Here is an 18,030-nt window from a genome sequence, read left to right on the forward strand (position 1 = left end):
GCTGTTCCAGGCGGGGTACAGAGCGCTGAGCGCCCGGTGAACGCCTGGACATCACAACTCCGAGACCGTCAGATCAAATTTTTAAATAAGCGCTATCTTTATAAATAAACCACAGATTTTAGCTTTAAACAACTACATTGTCGACTGAAAAACTATTAAAACTACATTTCGTGACACAATAACAGTTGTATTTTTAAATTTCGCGGCTTTTCTCCCCTGAACATTACTATTACTAATTATATCATGACCAAATACAACCAGAAACAAATGTTCAGTCTTGCATGTGAAAGATAATTCCTCGAGACCTGTTTTCAATTGTGTGGCGATTTGTCCAGCCCCAAGCAGCGCACGAAACAGGCAGTTTCTCAATTCTCGCTATGAGAAGTATGGGAAAGTTGCCCTCCGCAATATGGCGGCGCCGTTGACGTACGCTCCAGCAGCCAATAGCGCGTCTATGTATTTATTATATCTATGCCTAAACCCAGTGCCACTCCACTGCCTAAACCTACCCGTCACTGTAATCTAAACCAATGAAATCGGCTGCAGGGCGGGATTTCCGCTGAAGTGGTTTGGGGGAAAAAAATCACGCCTCTCTCAGGTGATGTGCGTGTGTGTGTGTGTGTGTGTGTGTGTGTGTGTGTGTGTGTGTCGCCATCTAGTGCTGCGCATGCGCTACTGCAGCATCGACAACACAATGCGCGCGCACGTCACATTTAAGTGTTCGCAGTGACACTTACAAGCATTGAAGGATGTGTGAGGAAATCAGCTTTAAATGAATGAATGATCTCCGGTGTGCTCATTTACTGCTGTTGAACATTTAGATTTGTGCATCTCAGATCAGTGTGTGTGTGTGTGTGTGTGTGTGTGTGTAGTGACAGCATCATCAGCATCATCCAGGACAAAGACAGAAATGGGTCACTGATCTCATGGTAAGTGGCTGATCTCTCTCATCGCTGGAGCTTCATTGTGTTCAAATAAAGAGAGATTCTCGCGTCTGAATGTGTTTGTGATCGAGAATCGACTGTGTTCGTGTGATTCTGTGGGAGTTTCAGGGGTTTTCTCAGATAACGGGACAGTTGCTGGCTCGCTCACTGCCTTTTGCGGATCGGGTCGATCTAGCGAATAAAATCAGCTATTAATGTGTTTAATTTCACAATATATAACTAACGTTGCTTTAATAATAAGCACATCGGGCTGATCGGCGGTTTCCAGGTGTTTTGTGTTTCGTGTTTCATAAGGATTGCATCACGACACACACCGGACACGGATCCAGTGATGCTCAGTCTCCATGGCGACCAGCATCAGCACCATCATCATCTTCATCTTCTTCATCACACACACACGTCTGAGCTCTGAATCACAGAAGCTTCGCAGTTTGTCCTCATGAATGAATGAATAATGTGATAATGAATAATCGGCCCTGCTGATAGCAGAGGTGAAGGTGTGTGTGTTGTTTTGTGCTTTTATAACGTTCTGTGATAAACGTTCCTCTACAGGGATCAAAGGTTTGCCTGCTGGAGATTCAGAGCGAGTGTGTGTGTGTGTGTGTGTGTGTGTGTGTGTGTGTGTGTGTGTGTGTGTGTGTGTGTGATCTGTGAACCCCAATGACTGGAAGGAATCAGATGGAGATCAGCCTTCACACGCTCAACATCGGTCAGTCAACTCTTTTTGCTCACATTTATTTACATGTTTATACATTCATTGAGTTATTATTTTGACAACATAAAACATTCAATCTGAAAGGCCACGAGCAGCGTCTATAATCAATAAATGCTGTAAACTTAATATAATTTAATCTTACAACAAATATCTCAGCGAATAGAAGCTTCTCAAAGTTATGATCAAAAGATCTTCCAGTAACATTAATATAACGTTCGTTCAGAGTTATCCGCTCTTTAATAATGTTCTCAGAACGTTAGAACAAAAACATTATTTATACATGGATCATGGAATGTTTTTCTGGAATGTTTCAGTTGATGTTTGTTTTTAAATGTAACGTTTTTTAAATGTTTCTACTTGTTTCAGAACGTTCAGATTCAAAAGTAACGTTCTATAATGTTTGAAGAATGATACAATGTTACTGTTCCCGTAACATTCATGCTTTTAAAACATTTAAACGTTCAGGGAACATTCAGAAATAATATTTTTACAACTTAATGTGAACGTTATCAAAGCGTTCTTCCGCTTGTTAGTTTGTCACGGTTTGTTACAAATCATTGTGAACTAAGATGAAAATACAAAATACTGTTTTATTTTCAGTTATTGCAGCAATAATCGATGCACATTTGATATTTTTCATGTGTTTGTGATATGTACAGTATTTTCTGGCGTATTTCACAAGAGCTGGTGACTGATCGAGCTCTTTGGACTTCACTCGTGTGTATAAAGAGGATTGATCAGATAAGGTGTTCTGGTTTCCTCAGGTGTGTGAGCACGAACGCTTCTCTTCCTCAGTTCCTCGATTCCGTCATCATCATGTGTGTGCGCTCGGGCCGGATCCGGGCCTCGGTGTGGGTCCTGCTCGCGTGTGTCGTCCTGCAGGCCTGCGGGGCCCCGGAGCCCGACAGAGACACCTGTTACTCTCGCCAGCACCGAGACGTGGCCGTGAACACTGCCGTGGCTCTGGAGCAGGAGGGAACCGTGATGGAGGCGCGAGCGAAGCCGTCGGAGAAAGACTGTATACTCACCTGTTGTTCTGTGGACCTGAGGACAGGTAATGTGTTCATCTCACACCTGAGGTCAGGTAATGTGTTCATCTCACACCTGAGGCCAGGTAATGTGTTCATCTCACACCTGAGGCCAGGTAATGTGTTCATCTCACACCTGAGGTCAGGTAATGTGTTCATCTCACACCTGAGGACAGGTAATGTGTTCATCTCACACCTGAGGCCAGGTAATGTGTTCATCTCACACCTGAGGACAGGTAATGTGTTCATCTCACACCTGAGGTCCTGAGGACAGGTATCAGGGCTCCAGACTAACTGGTTTTGGAAGCGACAAAAAATTCTGTATTATGAATTTTTAAGGCCAGACAAGTAATTTGTTGAGCTCAATTTGTAAAGAAAGACGACATGCCTGCGCGCATATATATTCAAACGCTCATATCTATAGACTAAACGCGCAATACGCATCTGCACGCCGTCAGCGTTCTCACACGTTTTTTAAGTTTACTCAGAGATAACGTTTAAAAAAAAAATTCAACGCTTGCACCTTGGAACCTGTTTCAAGCTCAAAGTTCGAGCTTTCACCTGTTCTCGAGCTCAAAACACTGTTGTTGTGCGAATGGGCTGACAAGCACTGAGCTTAATTTGGGGTGTAGATAACTTTAATCATGTAAAATTAACTTTAATCATTATCATTCACAATATCTCAATATTAATTCAAAGTGAAATGCAGAGTTGCCAATTTTGAGTTTTGCTTGGAGTGAGATTTGTTGACGTTGGGGGTGTATGCTACTGTATCCCGTGCCGTTTGAACTGACGCGCTACAGCGATCTGTCACATTTAAAAGCGCCAAAACATTGGAAATATTGACAGAATCTGACAGCTGAGAATTTGTTCCATATCAAAAGTATCCTTCTCTGTCAATCTGTCGGTGTCAGTGTCCTCTTTCTCTGCGATTTTTCTCTGCGTGAGAAAATGCAGTGGTCCAATCAGTGGTTAAGTGCAATTAAGTTAAATTAGTGCACATGAGTGGAAAAAAATACAGCACAGAAGAATGTCTAATGTAGCGTGAGATTTCTTTGTTGAGCGTGAGACCGTGAGATTGAGGCTGAATGCGTGAGAGTTGGCAACCCTGAAAACGAGTGAAAAAATAGATATTAGTGAGTGAAAATAGCCAATAAGCGCTCCTCTGCAGCCACCTACTGGTTATAATGGTAATTTAAAAAAAATATATTTTTAATTTTTAATTTAAATATGGCATTATAGTTTTGAAGTGCTGGGTGTAGTTTTCATGGGTTTGACTATTTCTGCCACAATACCAGTTACAGTGAGTGTTACTACAGTAAATCCATGGTGAATGTTGCTGATTTGTGGACGTAAAGCTTCACTTGTTCATTCATGGCACAATGTTTGTCCTGGTTTTATCAGCGCTGTTTGATCTGATATCTGTGGTTTATAACAGAGACCTCTCGCAGCGATGTTATTATTTCTGTGGTGAACTCGATGGGTTTCTTCACCGTCCTCTTCCCGCAGGGGTGAAGTGTAACCTGGTGGTGTATAACCCGCCGGAGCGGCCCGGGGATCAGAACTGCCGGCTGTTCTACTGTCCGAGCGAGAAGGACTGTCCGCTGATGCCGGCCAGCGCTGGAATCAACACCTACAACATATTCAAGGGTGAGACCAAAAACAACAACAACTACAACAGAACCCTTTGTGTTCAATTTAAAGGATTACTTCAAGTTTCCTGATAATTTACTCTCTCTCACGTCATCCAAGATGTTCATGTCTTTCTTTCTTCAGTCGAAAAGAAATTAAAGGAAACACTCCAGGATTTTCTCCATATAGTGACTTCAATGGAGTCCAACGGGTCGAAGGTCCAAATGTGAGTTTCAGTGCAGCTTCAAAGTCTCGACACGATCCAGCCGAGGAATAAGAGTCTGATCTAGACAAACCAGCGCACATTTATAACTAAAATAAATATTTATATACTTTTAACCACAAATGCTGGTCTTGCACGAGCTGTGATGCGACACACATTACGTAATCAGGTTGAAAGGTCAAGCGTGACGTAGGCGTAAGAACAGATCTAGTGTTTACAAAGCCAACGTGCGAAGACTAAATCAAACGCCATTTACAAAAAAAAAAGGTAAAGCAACGATGTCAGACGGTTTTGAAGTTGGAGGAGAGTTTTTCGCCCTACTCTACATTTTTCGCCTACATCTGGTTAGAGACTTTGAAACTGCAATTTGGACCTTCAACCCGTTGGACCCCATTGAAGTCACACTATAGAGAAAAATCCTGGAGTGTTTTCTTAATTTCTTTTCGACTGAAGATAGAAAGAGATGAGCATCTTGGATGACGTGAGAGAGAGTAAATTATCAGGAAATTTTTATTCTGAAGTGAACTGATCCTTTAAAGCACTTCTTTGGCTTGGTTGTGTTTAAATACTACACGGCCAAAGCATTATACACAAAACAAAGAACAAACAGAGAAATCTATTCAATATAGCAAGAACAAATACTGGTAACACTTTACAATAAGCTCCCTTTAATTAACATTAACTAACAACGGGCAGTATGTCAGGTAGTTGCAGTTTAGGCAGCTTTATTAAAAGTACCACAAGCCAAACAGTCCAAAACCCAACAGGCGTAATCCAGAACAGGCAGAGGTCAGGCGATCAGCGAACAATAAAACTCAGGAGAGGACAATGAACAATAATCCTGAGAACCAGTCCAAAGTCAAAAACTACAAAAAGCTTGCAAAAAGATCTTATTTTTTTATATATATATATATATAGGGTGTATGTGTGTGAATTGATATCAGGTGTGTGTGATCAGAAGACTGGTGATTTAGAGCGCTACCGTGTGTGAGTATTCTGGGATATGGAGTCCGAGGCGGCCATGTTTGAAGTCTGAGGTGCATGCTGGTAATTGTAGTCCTCTGACCTCACAGAGCCATCCGGGAGCGCCGCTTTTCTCTGGCCTATCCCTGGGACGAGGACCATGAATATCATGAAACTTGTCTTGTGCTGAAATCCAACACTGTTCTTCCGGTCAATACTCCAGCTTGCCATTCTTTCGATGCGAGTTCAATATGGACTTGACCAAGTATGCTGTCTGTCCTTCGATGTCTAGGAGAGATTGGTTGGGAGACATGACATGAGGGAGCTAGTCGACTGTGGCGAGGAAGTTCATGTCTGTATAAAACTTCATTGATTCTTGAAGGGCCCTATATATCTGGGAATGTGTTTCTTATCAGGTTGTAAGTATCAGGTTGTCGTGGATCTCTTGTGGCCAGCCTTACTCCATCTCCAGGTTGGTATTGAGGGATGTTGTTCCAGACTTGTTTACTGCGTGATAGTTTCCTGGGAAAAAAAGCTACTGGATGAAGTTAAGGTTTTTCTCCAAAACTCTGGGAAAGAATGGCGCCAACTCTACCTCGGAAGCATCTACTTCTACAACAAAGGGCTTGGAAGGATCAGGGTGTTTAAGAATGGGAGCCGTAGTGAATGCAGTTTTTAACTGAGTAATAGCTTGATCAGCACTGGAACTCCAGGTTAGACGCTTTGATCCCCCTTTCAGCAAAGATGTGAGAGGATGAGCTTTGGAAATAAAGCCCCGTACGGATCTTGGTAAAAATGGGCAATTCCTAGGAATCTCTGTAGGTCTTCGCAGATTTGAGGTGTAGGCCATTCAACTACAGCGGTTACTCTGGATTTATCCATTGACACCCCCTCTGGATTGATGATGTATCCTAAGAAGGCTAAGATGTGTTGATGAAATTCACATTTCTCCTCTTTCACATATAGCTAATGTTGCGAGAGACGCTGGAGGACTTGATCAACATGGGTCGTAAAGGAGGGTGAATGAATACACTAGAATATCGTCTATGAAGGCAATCACAAATTGTCTTAAGTAATCTCGTAGGACCTCATTGATGAGACACTGGAAAACAGAGGGGGCGCTAGAGATCCCATATGGCACAACACAGCACTCACAGTGGCCAGATGTGGTACTGAAGGCCGTCTTCCATTCATCTCCTTCACGTATGCGTAAGTTTGTAAAAAACTGTGCATTACGGAGCTGTTCTAGGGCAGCAGGCACTGTCGGATACCTGTATTTGACCATGCATTGCTTAAAGCGCTGATAATCTTTCCCTTTTTTACAACAAAAAAGAAACCAGCCGATGCAGGGGATTTTGAAGGTCTGAGGTACCTTTGTTGTAACGCCTCCTGTACATATTCTTCCATAGCTTTTTGTTCGGTTAAGGAAAGTGGGTAGACTTTGGTGCGGGGGGAATGGTTCCAGGAAACAGGTATATTGTTCGATCATATGAGCGATGTGGAGGCAGGCCCTCGCTTTGGTTTTACTGAAAACCTCACTCATGTCTCGATGATTATCAAGGCTCTTCATGGTGGCGGTACCTATGGTTAGCTCTGGAAACAGAAGTGATTGTAGCAAAAGAAAGACCAGAGTTGTTTGTCTGACCAGGACAGCTGCGGGTTGTGAATTTTCATCCAAGGAAGGCCCAGAATATTGGGATGTTTGGGAGACTTCTTAATGAAGACCTCCTACTCGGAGGAGAAGTGGTAAGGGGCGTGAGTGATGAATCCTCCTCCTATACGACCACCGTCAATGGCTTTGGTTTGGCTTGGTTTCCTGCAGCTACAGTCCATTGTTGCTGTGATTTGAAAGAACAATCCTGAGTGTTGTAGAGTCAAAGGTGATGTGAATGCATTTCCATTAAGAGACTGGAACAGACGCACGGTTGGAGAGCGTGAAACTGGATTTCCTCTCGTATTAGGACCAGCGGGAGGACGTAGGGAACACTGCGTAAGCTTCTGTTGTTGTACGTCACACACATGACCAGCGTCGGCCAATAGTGAGCCTGCGTGTGACGTACAACACAGAAGCGCTGCGCTGTTACACTAGTGAACTCGAGGACCACAGAGAAGGAAATGAATAGTTGAAATAAAGTCTTTATTTTTGTTTGTTTTTTGCGCACAAAAAGTATTCTCGTCGCTTGATAAACTTAAGATTGAGCCACTGTAGTCACTTGGACTATTTTATCGATGTCTTTAATAACTTTTAGAGGCCGGCAAGTTTCAATCCCTTAGAAGCCTATGGGGGAGTGATCCAGCTCTCAGATTTAATCACAAATATCTTAATTTGTGTTACGAAGATGAACGAAGGTCTTACGGGGTTGAACAACATGAGGGAGAGTAATTACTGACAGAATTTACATTTTTGGGTGAACTATCCCTTTAATAATTGCTTAGTATTTTTCTGCTTTAGAACCTTATTGTAAACTGTTACCAAAATTGTATTAAAATAAATGATTAAATTAATTCATAGACATAATGAAGATTCAAAGAATAAACATACTATAAGTAGGTGGATGGTCTTTGATTTTATTGATCAAGTACTTGGTTTCTGATAGTGTTCAGCTGAAAATCTTTTTTCTTGCAATTGTATTATTCACTTCAGGTTCAACTCATCCATTGACTAAAGCAAATGGAAGAATAACAGCCAAACCTGCACCCAGTGTACAGACAGAGCTGAACACGACCACAACAACAACACCAACAACAACAACAACAACAACAACACCCACAACAACAACAACAACAACACCCACAACAAAATCACCCACAACAACAACATCACCCACAACAGTAACCATGACTACAACAACAACACCCGCAACAACAACAACAACAACAACCACAACAACCACAACAACCACAACACCCACCACCACCACACCGCTGACCAGCACCAGCACTGAAGAACCGCTGACTGGGTCTGAATCACAAGTGATGCTTATAACCATCGCTGTGACAACCGCACCCGCTGCCACGACAACTGCACCCGTTTCCACGACAACCACCGTTACACAGTCCACCCCTACAACCACAACAACAGCTAAAAGCACCAGCACTAAAGCGGTGCGGCCTCCGGTCAAACCCAACAGAGTCCGAAAACCCGGCAAACCTTCCAGACAAGAACCACATCCAGTGAAGCCCTTCAGAGCGACCGCCAGCCCGACAACAACCGGCACACACACACCAGCGACTACTACAACCACCACAACAACTACACCCACAACAACAACCACCACAACAACTACACCCAGAACAACTACACCCACAACAACTACACCCACAACAACTACACCCACAACAACTACACCCACAACAACAACCACCACAACAACTACACCCACAACAACTACAACCACAACAACTACACCCACAACAACTACACCCACAACAACAACAACTACACTCAGAACAACAACCACCACAACAACTACACCCACAACAACTACACCCACAACAACTACACCCACAACAATGACCACTACTACAGCCACAACAACAACTACACCCACAACAATGACCAGTACTACAGCCACAACAACAACTACACCCACACCGGCAGCCATGGCCCCGGCCGCTGAGCCCGAGAGCGAGTCGAGGCGCCGGGGCTTCGGTGCTCCTGCCGGCGGCCCGGTTCCGGTGAAGCCCAAGGTGTCTCGGGTGATGTGGAAGAATAGCCTGGTGGCCATCGTGGTGCTCACACTCCTGTTCCTCGTGCTCATCCTCGCTCTGGTGGCCCGGAGAGCCATGGAGTCCTTCGACCGGCGCCACTACACACGCCTGGAGCTCAACGACCTGCACTACGAGGTGTAACACACTGACAATCTGTTCTAGAGGAGTTTCCTCACGGAGAGAAAAGCTTTGTATTTTGATATATTTAGGCTGGTTTGGTTTCCACGGTTCAAGGAGAGAGAAAAAAGCAATACACTGAACTCAGGTCGCCTCAAATGATGAAATGAAGCCTGAGATCTTGAACAGCTTCTGCACTGTAAGATGTTTCTTTCTTTCTTTCTCACCAAGCGTTTCTTAGTGCGAGTGTCAGCAAACATCATTAACATGTTCTGTTGTAAGAAGCACTTCACGGGTCCTGAGGGCGACGGTGTGTCACTGCTCACTAGTGTAGTCGTGCACTTGTTATTGTGTCACATGACTGCCGGAGAGATCCCACACACACTTCATATTTTCAGTGGAAGTGAACGAGTGTTTGTTTGTAATTCACTGCATTTTTCTCTGATCGTCCAGGCGGTGGCAGAGGACGATCGTTTATTTCACAGCATGATTCACTGAAATCTGTCCAGTTCACTTTTAATCTTATTCTGCTTCGGTATTTTATAATCTGTTAGTATATGTTGGTGGTAAATTTTTTGGTGAGTCTTGGCTTTTACAGAAACCTTGAGATTAACGTGACTGTTTTGTTTCTCTTGCAAGAAATAAAAAGGAGTCTTTTTCAATATCTACAAGGTTTCTTATTATGTTTCATCTGCATGAGTTACAGTAAAGCTCATTTAAAAGAGCACAGATTTGCACAAGTTTTTTCTTTTTTTGAAGAAATTAAAACTTTTAGTCATTAGGACACATCAAATTGATCAAAAGTGACAGTAAAGACATTCATACCCAGATAGATAGCATACATATCCGGGCCTCATCTGGCCCACACACATCAAGCTGGTTTAAGTGTGAGTTGTGGCTTGATGTGTGTGGGCCAGATGTGGGCCGGGTATGTATGCTATTGCCAGAAGAATGTGGAAGATGTGGGCCACAACCGGGCCAGATGTCATTTGCAATCTGGGGGATGTTAGAATTTCTATTTCAAATAAATAAGTTCTTTTTAACTTTCAGTTCATCAAAGAATCCTGAGAAATAAAATATGACATATGATAATAATATGATAATAATTGTTTATTGAGCATCAAATCATCATATTACAGTGATTTCTGAAGGATCATGTGACACTGAAGACTGGAGTAATGATGCTGAAAATTCAGCTTTGATCACAGGAATAAATTACACTTTACTATATATTCACATAGAAAACTAAAATAGAATATCCAGCTTCACTATAGATAAAGCTATTGGCAAGATAAAAAAACAACAACTTTGCATTGCAGTTACATTAATTTAGATTATATTACAGATATACACATTATAGGCTACAGTTAACAGAAATACATTCTAGAACATTTTGCTATTCAAATGTTATGGATATTCGAACGTTACAGAAACGTAATGGAACATTAACATTGTATCATTCTTCAGACATTATGGGAACGTTACTTTTAAATCTGAACGTTCTGAAACAAGTAGAAACATTTAAAAAGCAAAAAACGTTCCATGACCGGTAAATAATGTTTTTCTACGAACGTTTTAAGAACATTCGTCAATTAAATAACAGATAACTTCGAACAAACGTTCTATTAATGTTACTGGAAGAAGTTTGTTTATAACTTTGAGAGAACCTTGAAAGAACGTTCCCTGTTCACTGGGATGGTATAATATGTACAAATGTAGTATAATATCCCTGCAAGTGATATTAACAAATCACGAAAAAAATCCTTAGACGGAGAGAGAGTCATAAAAGTGCAATATTCGGTGATTTTGGAGAATAAATAAGAAACAATGACCAATAGGTGAGTAGTAATGAAGTGTAATTCATTAATGCCGTTGCTTTGTGTTGTTTTGTGTTTCGGGCCGCAGCACGAACCACTGCGTGAAAAAGTAGTCCCATCGGAATGCGCTTCACTGCCTTTATCCGCGCGTCCACGACGCTCGGGACGCTCCACATACCACATTAAACAGTTTGTTCTGTGTCTCCGCCGCACTATGATCCGATATAGAGAAAGAGAGAGTCTTGAATGAGATGAAACACAACAATAGTGAGTGAGTGAGTGAGTGTGACGGAGCACTGGGATCGGGAGAGCCGGCGGAAGGGTTTGGAAGTGTCCGGGCATTTTCCCTGCGAGCGGAAGGAGACGCACGGACTCACTGAAACACTGAAACAATCAAATCGATGAAAAACCGCAACGGAGAATCAACGCGAAGAATCCGAATCCCAGACACACGCAGCCGGAGCGATGCGAGCGAAGCGGCGCGGCTGAGCGTTGAAGATGTGTGCCGCACTACAGAGTCTCTTACTGTGTACTTTGTGTTTGCAGATACGGGGTGAGTTTCATTTACGGCGCTCGATTTGTTCACGAATCGCGTTGATCTAATGATTCTCTGGATCGAATCTCTGCAAATACACGCGCGTTCGTGTGTAAATCAATCTTGTTGTTTCGTGAAGTGTGAATCAGTGCTGTTGTTGAGTGTGCCGATGCTGATCTGTATCGTATGGAGCTGTAGAATGTGTAAAGTATTTGTTTTTGTTGTTTGTGCTCGTGTTCTTGTTTTGAGAACCGCGGCCGTGTGAATCTTTCACTCGTTCAGCATCAAACTCGCTCGTTTTCAGCTGCAGCAACAAAACCCCTCGAATATATCAATGATTTATCGTCCTTTATGTGGCCTGTTAGCGAGTTTTGTGTGAAAGCAGCCCTTCTCCTTCAGTTTGTGGAGTTACACACAACTGCAGCTGAGTCCGATTCTTTCGAGGGTTTGTGTTCGGTTCGCTCTTGTGTGTGTGTGTGATTCACTCTTATAAATAAAGGTTCTTCTTTGATACTGATGGTTCCAAGAAAAACCTTTCACATCTTTTCATTGCAGAAAATATTCTTATAGTGAGGTAAAAGGGGTTTAGGTTTATTAAAACGTTCTTCACAGTAAGAAAAAAAATGGTTATTTTTGAGAAATGGCCATTGAAAACCCAAAATGGTTCTTCTGTGGTGAGAAGAGAAACACTTTTTTGGCCATGAAGTGAGTTGCTAGTGTTGGTAAACAGTGTTGTGTTCAACAGCTGTTCAGTGAGACAAACTAAACCACCAATAAGAATCTCTGAAAGAGTGTGTAAAAGATCAGCTGAAAGGTTGACATGATCCAAGGCCAAATATTAAGTATCCAGAAATCTCCATATTCCCAGTTTCTGCTCTGGCACGGGCTTCAGTCACTTCTGCGAGTTTCTAAATATTTGAGAAAGGAAATTCCCCGTGTTAGGAAAGCAGGCTGGAGGTCGAGCCGGTGTTTTTGTGGTCGATGTGTCAAATTGAGGTTTGATTTTCTGCCAGATCCCTGTGGAGTCGTCACTCCATCCCCGGATCTGCAGGAATAAATGCAGGATATTAGTTTTACAGTAGCGGCTGATGGAGGATTATTGTGTGGAGTTACTGTACATGTCATGCTGATGTTATCGGAAGTGATTCTGATCATATTCTACAATATTATTGATCTCCTGCATTGACAGCATTATATGAGAACTGAACTGAGCTGGACGATGACATCACGGTTTTCTCCAGAGCCGCTATATATATATATATATATGTTTGAACTAAATTACTTTTTTTACAATAGAAATGAAACATCACTGAACTTACTTAAGCTGGACTGTGATGCTGTTTTCTTCTAGAAACAAGCTTGCATAATTTTCCCGTTATCTCTGTAAAGCTGCTTTGAAACACTCTGAATTGTAAAAAAACGTCATAGAAATAAATGTGACTTGATTCGTTAACAAATCTGAAAATAAAATCATGCATCTTAATGTCTTAAAGGCACACTATGTAAGATTTTTGGATTAAAATATCCAAAAACCACTACAACAGTGTTATATATTTTATTGACTTGTGTACTTAAGTTATCTCAAATGTTTCTAAGAATGTTTAAATCCAGAGGAATAAGCGGTTTTAGCCAGGACACGGCGCCCATCAACGACATCATACCCTCGATTTCCGCTTTTATTTAGTAGAAACCATGGAAACACCAAAATGCTTTAATATATTATGTTTTATGAGACCGGTGAGTAACCGTTTGAATACATTCATCGGCAGAAAACTAATCATTGTTATACAGCTCAACACAGTTTTACCGCGAGTGTTGATTTACCGCGAGTGTCACCATGCCTAATATCGTCTAGCTCACTGCAGTGTGCGACAAGTGTCTCGTTTAGCGGCCGGCGAGCGAACGCACAGCATTATAACAGCTGTCATCACTGAGACGTGTGTAATATGATAAACAGCGCACTCGTCTCTCATTAGCAATCGCTCCGGCGGCTCGTTCCGCTCCAGCGGCTTTAGTAGCGTTAATAAATCTTTAATACATTACCGGTCCTCCATGAATATGATTTCTGGCGAGTCCATCGTATTCTCCGCCGGCTGTAGAGGCAAAGACACACACTCCCATGATCCCACTCGATCAGGGCGTCATCAAGCTACGCCTTTGTTTTGAATCGGCGACCTCTAGTGGCGAAAAGTTACATAGTGTGCCTTTAATATCTTCAGTCCTTTTGCTTCTCAGTAAATGTATCTTGATTTAAAGGGGACATATAATGAAAATCTGAGTTTTTCCGTGTTTTCAACACAGAAAACGTGAAAAGTGAAACCCAGTAACTCTGTTTTGGTGAGTCTTTCTCTGAGATCATGTCGAAAAATAAGCCGATCAGATTTCGCTCCTCTTCTGAAGTTTGAAGAGGATCTTATTATAATATTACCGGCCCTTAATCTGCACGTTTACACACACCAGCCGACCCTAACCAACCCAACAGCGACCAGTTCTAACACAACGGCAGAAGATCCAGCAAAGCCTGAAACTGTTCTGTCGTTGAGCACAGACGAGCACTGAACACTATTGACCAGAACATGTCACCGCTGTCTTATAAACACCTCAGGAACTGTGGACACTTGTGTAGAAGTTCAACATGATGATGAGATGATCAGTGTAACTCCACAACAACTACATAAATGTCTCCACTAACATTCAGAAACTCTTCCTGAGTCTCTCCGTAAGGCTGCACTCGCTACTGGTTATTCTGGGATTCTGGATGAGTGAGATTGGCCTGTTTTGTTATTGCCGGAGTTTCTGAAGCTCGTGTAAAGACTCCGCCCTCTTCTGAACGGAGGCGGAGCTGCAGCTCATTTGCATTTAAAGAGAGACACACAAACGGCAAGTTTTTGCTCACACCCAAAAAGGGGCAAATTTGACAAGCTATAATAAATGATCTGGTATTTTGAGCTGAAATTTCACACACACATTCTGGAGACACCAGAGATTTATTAGATCACGTGAAAAGGGGCATAATGTGTCTCCTTTAAGAATGTTTAGTGTTGGAAAACAAGACCGATTTGATTCTTTTCACACCTGAATGTTTTCAGAATCGTTTTGTTTGACCTCTGACCTTTCTCTCTCTCAGGCCTGCCGCTGCTCCTGTACGCTAACCGACGTGACCTGCGTTTGGTGGACGCGGCTCACGGGCGAGCGAACGCTACGGTGGTGATGAGCGGACTCGAGGACGCGGCGGCGCTAGATTACGTGTTCGCGCAGGATCTGATCTACTGGAGCGACGTCAGCGAGGAGTCCATCAAACGCACTCGCTTCAACGGCTCCACGCCTAGCGGCGCTCCCACCACCGTCGTGTCCAACCTCGCCTCTCCCGACGGCCTGGCCTGCGACTGGATCGGGAACAAGCTCTACTGGACCGACTCCGAGACCAACCGGGTGGAGGTGTCGGAGCTGGACGGCGCGCACCGGAAGGTGTTGTTCTGGCAGGATCTGGACCAGCCGAGGGCCATCGCTCTGGACCCGGCCCGCGGGTGAGTGGGGGAAGGGCTGAGGACCCCAGCAGTGTGCCGGATCTAAAGCGGTTCTCACCAGTTGGTTATGATTTCACTGTTCTAACTGTAGTTAGTGTGTAATGTTGCTGTTTGAGCATAAACAACATCTGAGAGTTACAGCGCTCAAAGTTCAAAGCAAAGGAAGATATTTGCTTTTACAGAAATCGTTTTTTAAGGACTACAACAAAGAGCTGGTAGGAACTACAATGAGCTTCTTCACGGGTTAGTGACATCATTAACACTAATATTTACATAAACCCCGCCCCCGGAAAGCGCAGTGTGTGTTGAGAAGAGGAAGAGTTGCTGTAGTCGAGCACATTTGTGAGTTTGAGGCGCATCCGTGTTTTCACATGCAATACAGTTTGTAAAACATGCAATAGGATGCCAGCCTGTAGGCGTCTTCAGTTCCCACACGAGCGATTATCATGACAGAATATGCTAATCAATGACTAGAAGATAGTTAACTCCACATCAGATACATAAATCCATCAACTAACCGTTCAGAAATGCTGAGTCTCTCCATCTTTGTCCGACTCCAGTTTAAACATGAAAGGCAGATCGGAGCTGCTAACACGCACACACACACACACACACACAGACACACAAGCTCTTGTAGCTCCGCCCCTTGTGCCGGGAGCAGCAGCTCATTTGCATTTAAAGGGCCACACACAAACGGCGCGTTTTGCTCACCCTCAAACAGTGACAATTTTAACATGCTATAAAAATATCTGTGGGGTATTTTTAGCTAAAACTTCACACACACACACACACACACACACACACACACACACACACACACACACACACACAGACACACACACACTCTGGGGACATCAGAGACTTATTTCACATCTTGAGAAAAAAGCATTATACCCCCCCTTTAATGTAATCAATCAAACCCCTTAATTCATGTAGTAATCTTTTATTTTTATCCTGATTATTTATATAGTTAAAGTGAAAGAAATGGCATTTTTAGGTATGTTTTGCGACATTGTTAATTGTTATTAAGCAATTAGGCATAATATAAACTTTTTTTGTAATTACAAGCATGTCATATATCATAATTAATTCTTTAACACGATCATGATTAGAGAACGAAATTGCAAAAGTACTGCTTGTGATTTAAATCTCAATCTACGAATATGAAATCCTCCTGATGCTGTGGAGCTTTCGACTGACAAACAGTGCAAAAATATCGTACAGATGGTGAAAAAATCGTTATCTCTAATATTTCGGATAGCTGTATGCTATGCTACTATGTAAGCTAACTAAATAAAAACACTAAGAACGAGAAATGTTTAATCTTCAGGCTATATACTAGTATATGAAACGTATAAGTTAAAAGACATAATATAAAACTGTAGTTCAAACGACTTCTATAATAAAGTGATTTTGTGTGCTTTGTAAGCAGGCACTAAAGCGATTACCCATAAACCCACGGGGTCCTCATCTCTCTCGCGTCGGGACTCGGGCGTGCTGCGGCTTGTCTTCTGTGTGTGTGTTTAACGGGCCGGCCGTTACAGGCCAGAACAGACGCTCGTCGTGTTGTTCAGATGTTCAGGGTGTGTGTCTCTGGACTCGCTCTGCTCTCTCAGCTCTGGCTCGGCTAGTGAGGGCTTTTACTGATCATCTTTCCTATACCACACTCATATCTCATCATACACTGCTGTTCATATCTCATCATACACTGCTGTTCATATCTCATCATACACTGCTGTTCATATCTCAACATACACTGCTGTTCATATCTCATCATACACTGCTGTTCATATCTCATCATACACTGCTGTTCAAAAGTTTGGATCGGTGAGATTTTTAATGTTTTTTTTAAAGAAGTCTGTTCTCACCAGGGCTGCATTTATTGGATTAAAAATACAAAAAAACACGGTAATATTGTGAAATATTATTATGTAAATCAGCTGTTTTCTATGTGAATATATAGTAAAGTGTAATTTATTCCTGTGATCAAAGCTGAATTTTCAGCATCATTACTCCAGTCTTCAGTGTCACATGATCCTTCAGAAATCACTATAATATGATGATTTGATGCTCAAGAAACATTTGATTATTATTAATGTTGAAAATAATTGTATTTTTCAGGATTCTTTGATGAATAGAAAGTTCAAAAGAACAGCATTTATCTGAAATAAAATATTTTGTAACATTAAACACCACCGTTCAAAAGTTTGCGGTCAGTGAGAATTTTATTTGGGGGGGAAAGAAATAAAATAAATCAATACTTTTTTTTCATCAAGGATGAATTAAATTAATCAAAAGTGACAGTAAAGACATTCATAATGTTACAAAATACTCTTTCAAAAAAATGTTTGTCTTTTGAACTTTCTATTCATCAAAGAATCTTGAAAAAACTGTAATTAACTGTTTTCAGCATTAATAAATAATAATCATAAATGTTTCTTGAGCATTAAATCATCATATTATACTGATTTCTGAAGGATCATGTGACACTGAAGACTGGAGTAATGATATTTAACAATATTACTGTTTTTGTATTTTAATCAAATAAATACAGCCTTGGAGAGCAGAAGAGACTTATTTTAAAAGTGTGTGTGTGTGTGTGTGTGTGTGTGCGTGTGTGTGTGTGCGCGCGTGTGTGTGTGTGTGTGTGCGCGCGCGTGTGTGTGTGTGTGTGTGTGTGTGTGTGTGTGTGTGTGTGTGTGTGTGCGTGTGCGCGCGTGTGTGTGTGCGTGTGCGCGCGTGTGTGTGCGCGGGCTGAAGCACTGACACACACCAGGAGGAATATCATGCTGTTGTAAACCATTAAGAAAGAATTATT

At 42.2% G+C, this 18,030-nt stretch overlaps 2 protein-coding genes across 6 annotated transcripts in view; both read left to right on the forward strand.

Moving 5' to 3' along the window:
• The first annotated feature begins 532 nt into the window (after window positions 1-532).
• On the forward strand, window positions 533-10,001 carry mansc1 (MANSC domain containing 1). Of its 3 annotated transcripts, none has more exons than XM_077245445.1 (5): window positions 533-598; window positions 1,497-1,653; window positions 2,424-2,713; window positions 4,197-4,337; window positions 8,150-10,001. In XM_077245445.1, the coding sequence occupies exons 3-5, from the start codon at window positions 2,476-2,478 to the stop codon at window positions 9,355-9,357; spliced, it is 1,587 nt and encodes a 528-aa protein (XP_077101560.1). In that variant the 5' UTR covers window positions 533-598; window positions 1,497-1,653; window positions 2,424-2,475; the 3' UTR covers window positions 9,358-10,001. The 3 variants fall into 3 exon arrangements, with proteins under 3 accessions (XP_077101560.1, XP_077101558.1, XP_077101559.1); XM_077245443.1 differs by lacking the exon at window positions 533-598 and adding an exon at window positions 614-929; XM_077245444.1 differs by lacking the exon at window positions 533-598 and adding an exon at window positions 757-929 and having other exon boundaries at window positions 1,239-1,653.
• A 1,286-nt stretch (window positions 10,002-11,287) lies between these two features.
• lrp6 (low density lipoprotein receptor-related protein 6) overlaps window positions 11,288-18,030 on the forward strand; it is a 57,874-nt gene continuing 51,131 nt past the window's right edge. Inside the window, exons 1-2 of one of the 3 annotated variants that reach the window (XM_077245449.1) lie at window positions 11,288-11,703; window positions 14,813-15,212. In XM_077245449.1, the coding sequence (XP_077101564.1) occupies window positions 11,649-11,703; window positions 14,813-15,212 (455 nt within the window). In that variant the 5' untranslated portion in view covers window positions 11,288-11,648. The remainder of the gene's footprint in view (window positions 11,704-14,812; window positions 15,213-18,030) is intronic. The other 2 variants (XM_077245448.1, XR_013207370.1) reach the window with 2 other exon arrangements.

Source organism: Siphateles boraxobius, unplaced genomic scaffold (genome assembly GCF_051911475.1).
Source record: "Siphateles boraxobius isolate OS27281-9 unplaced genomic scaffold, OSU_SipBor_1 261, whole genome shotgun sequence".
NCBI classification, from domain to species: domain Eukaryota; kingdom Metazoa; phylum Chordata; class Actinopteri; order Cypriniformes; family Leuciscidae; genus Siphateles; species Siphateles boraxobius.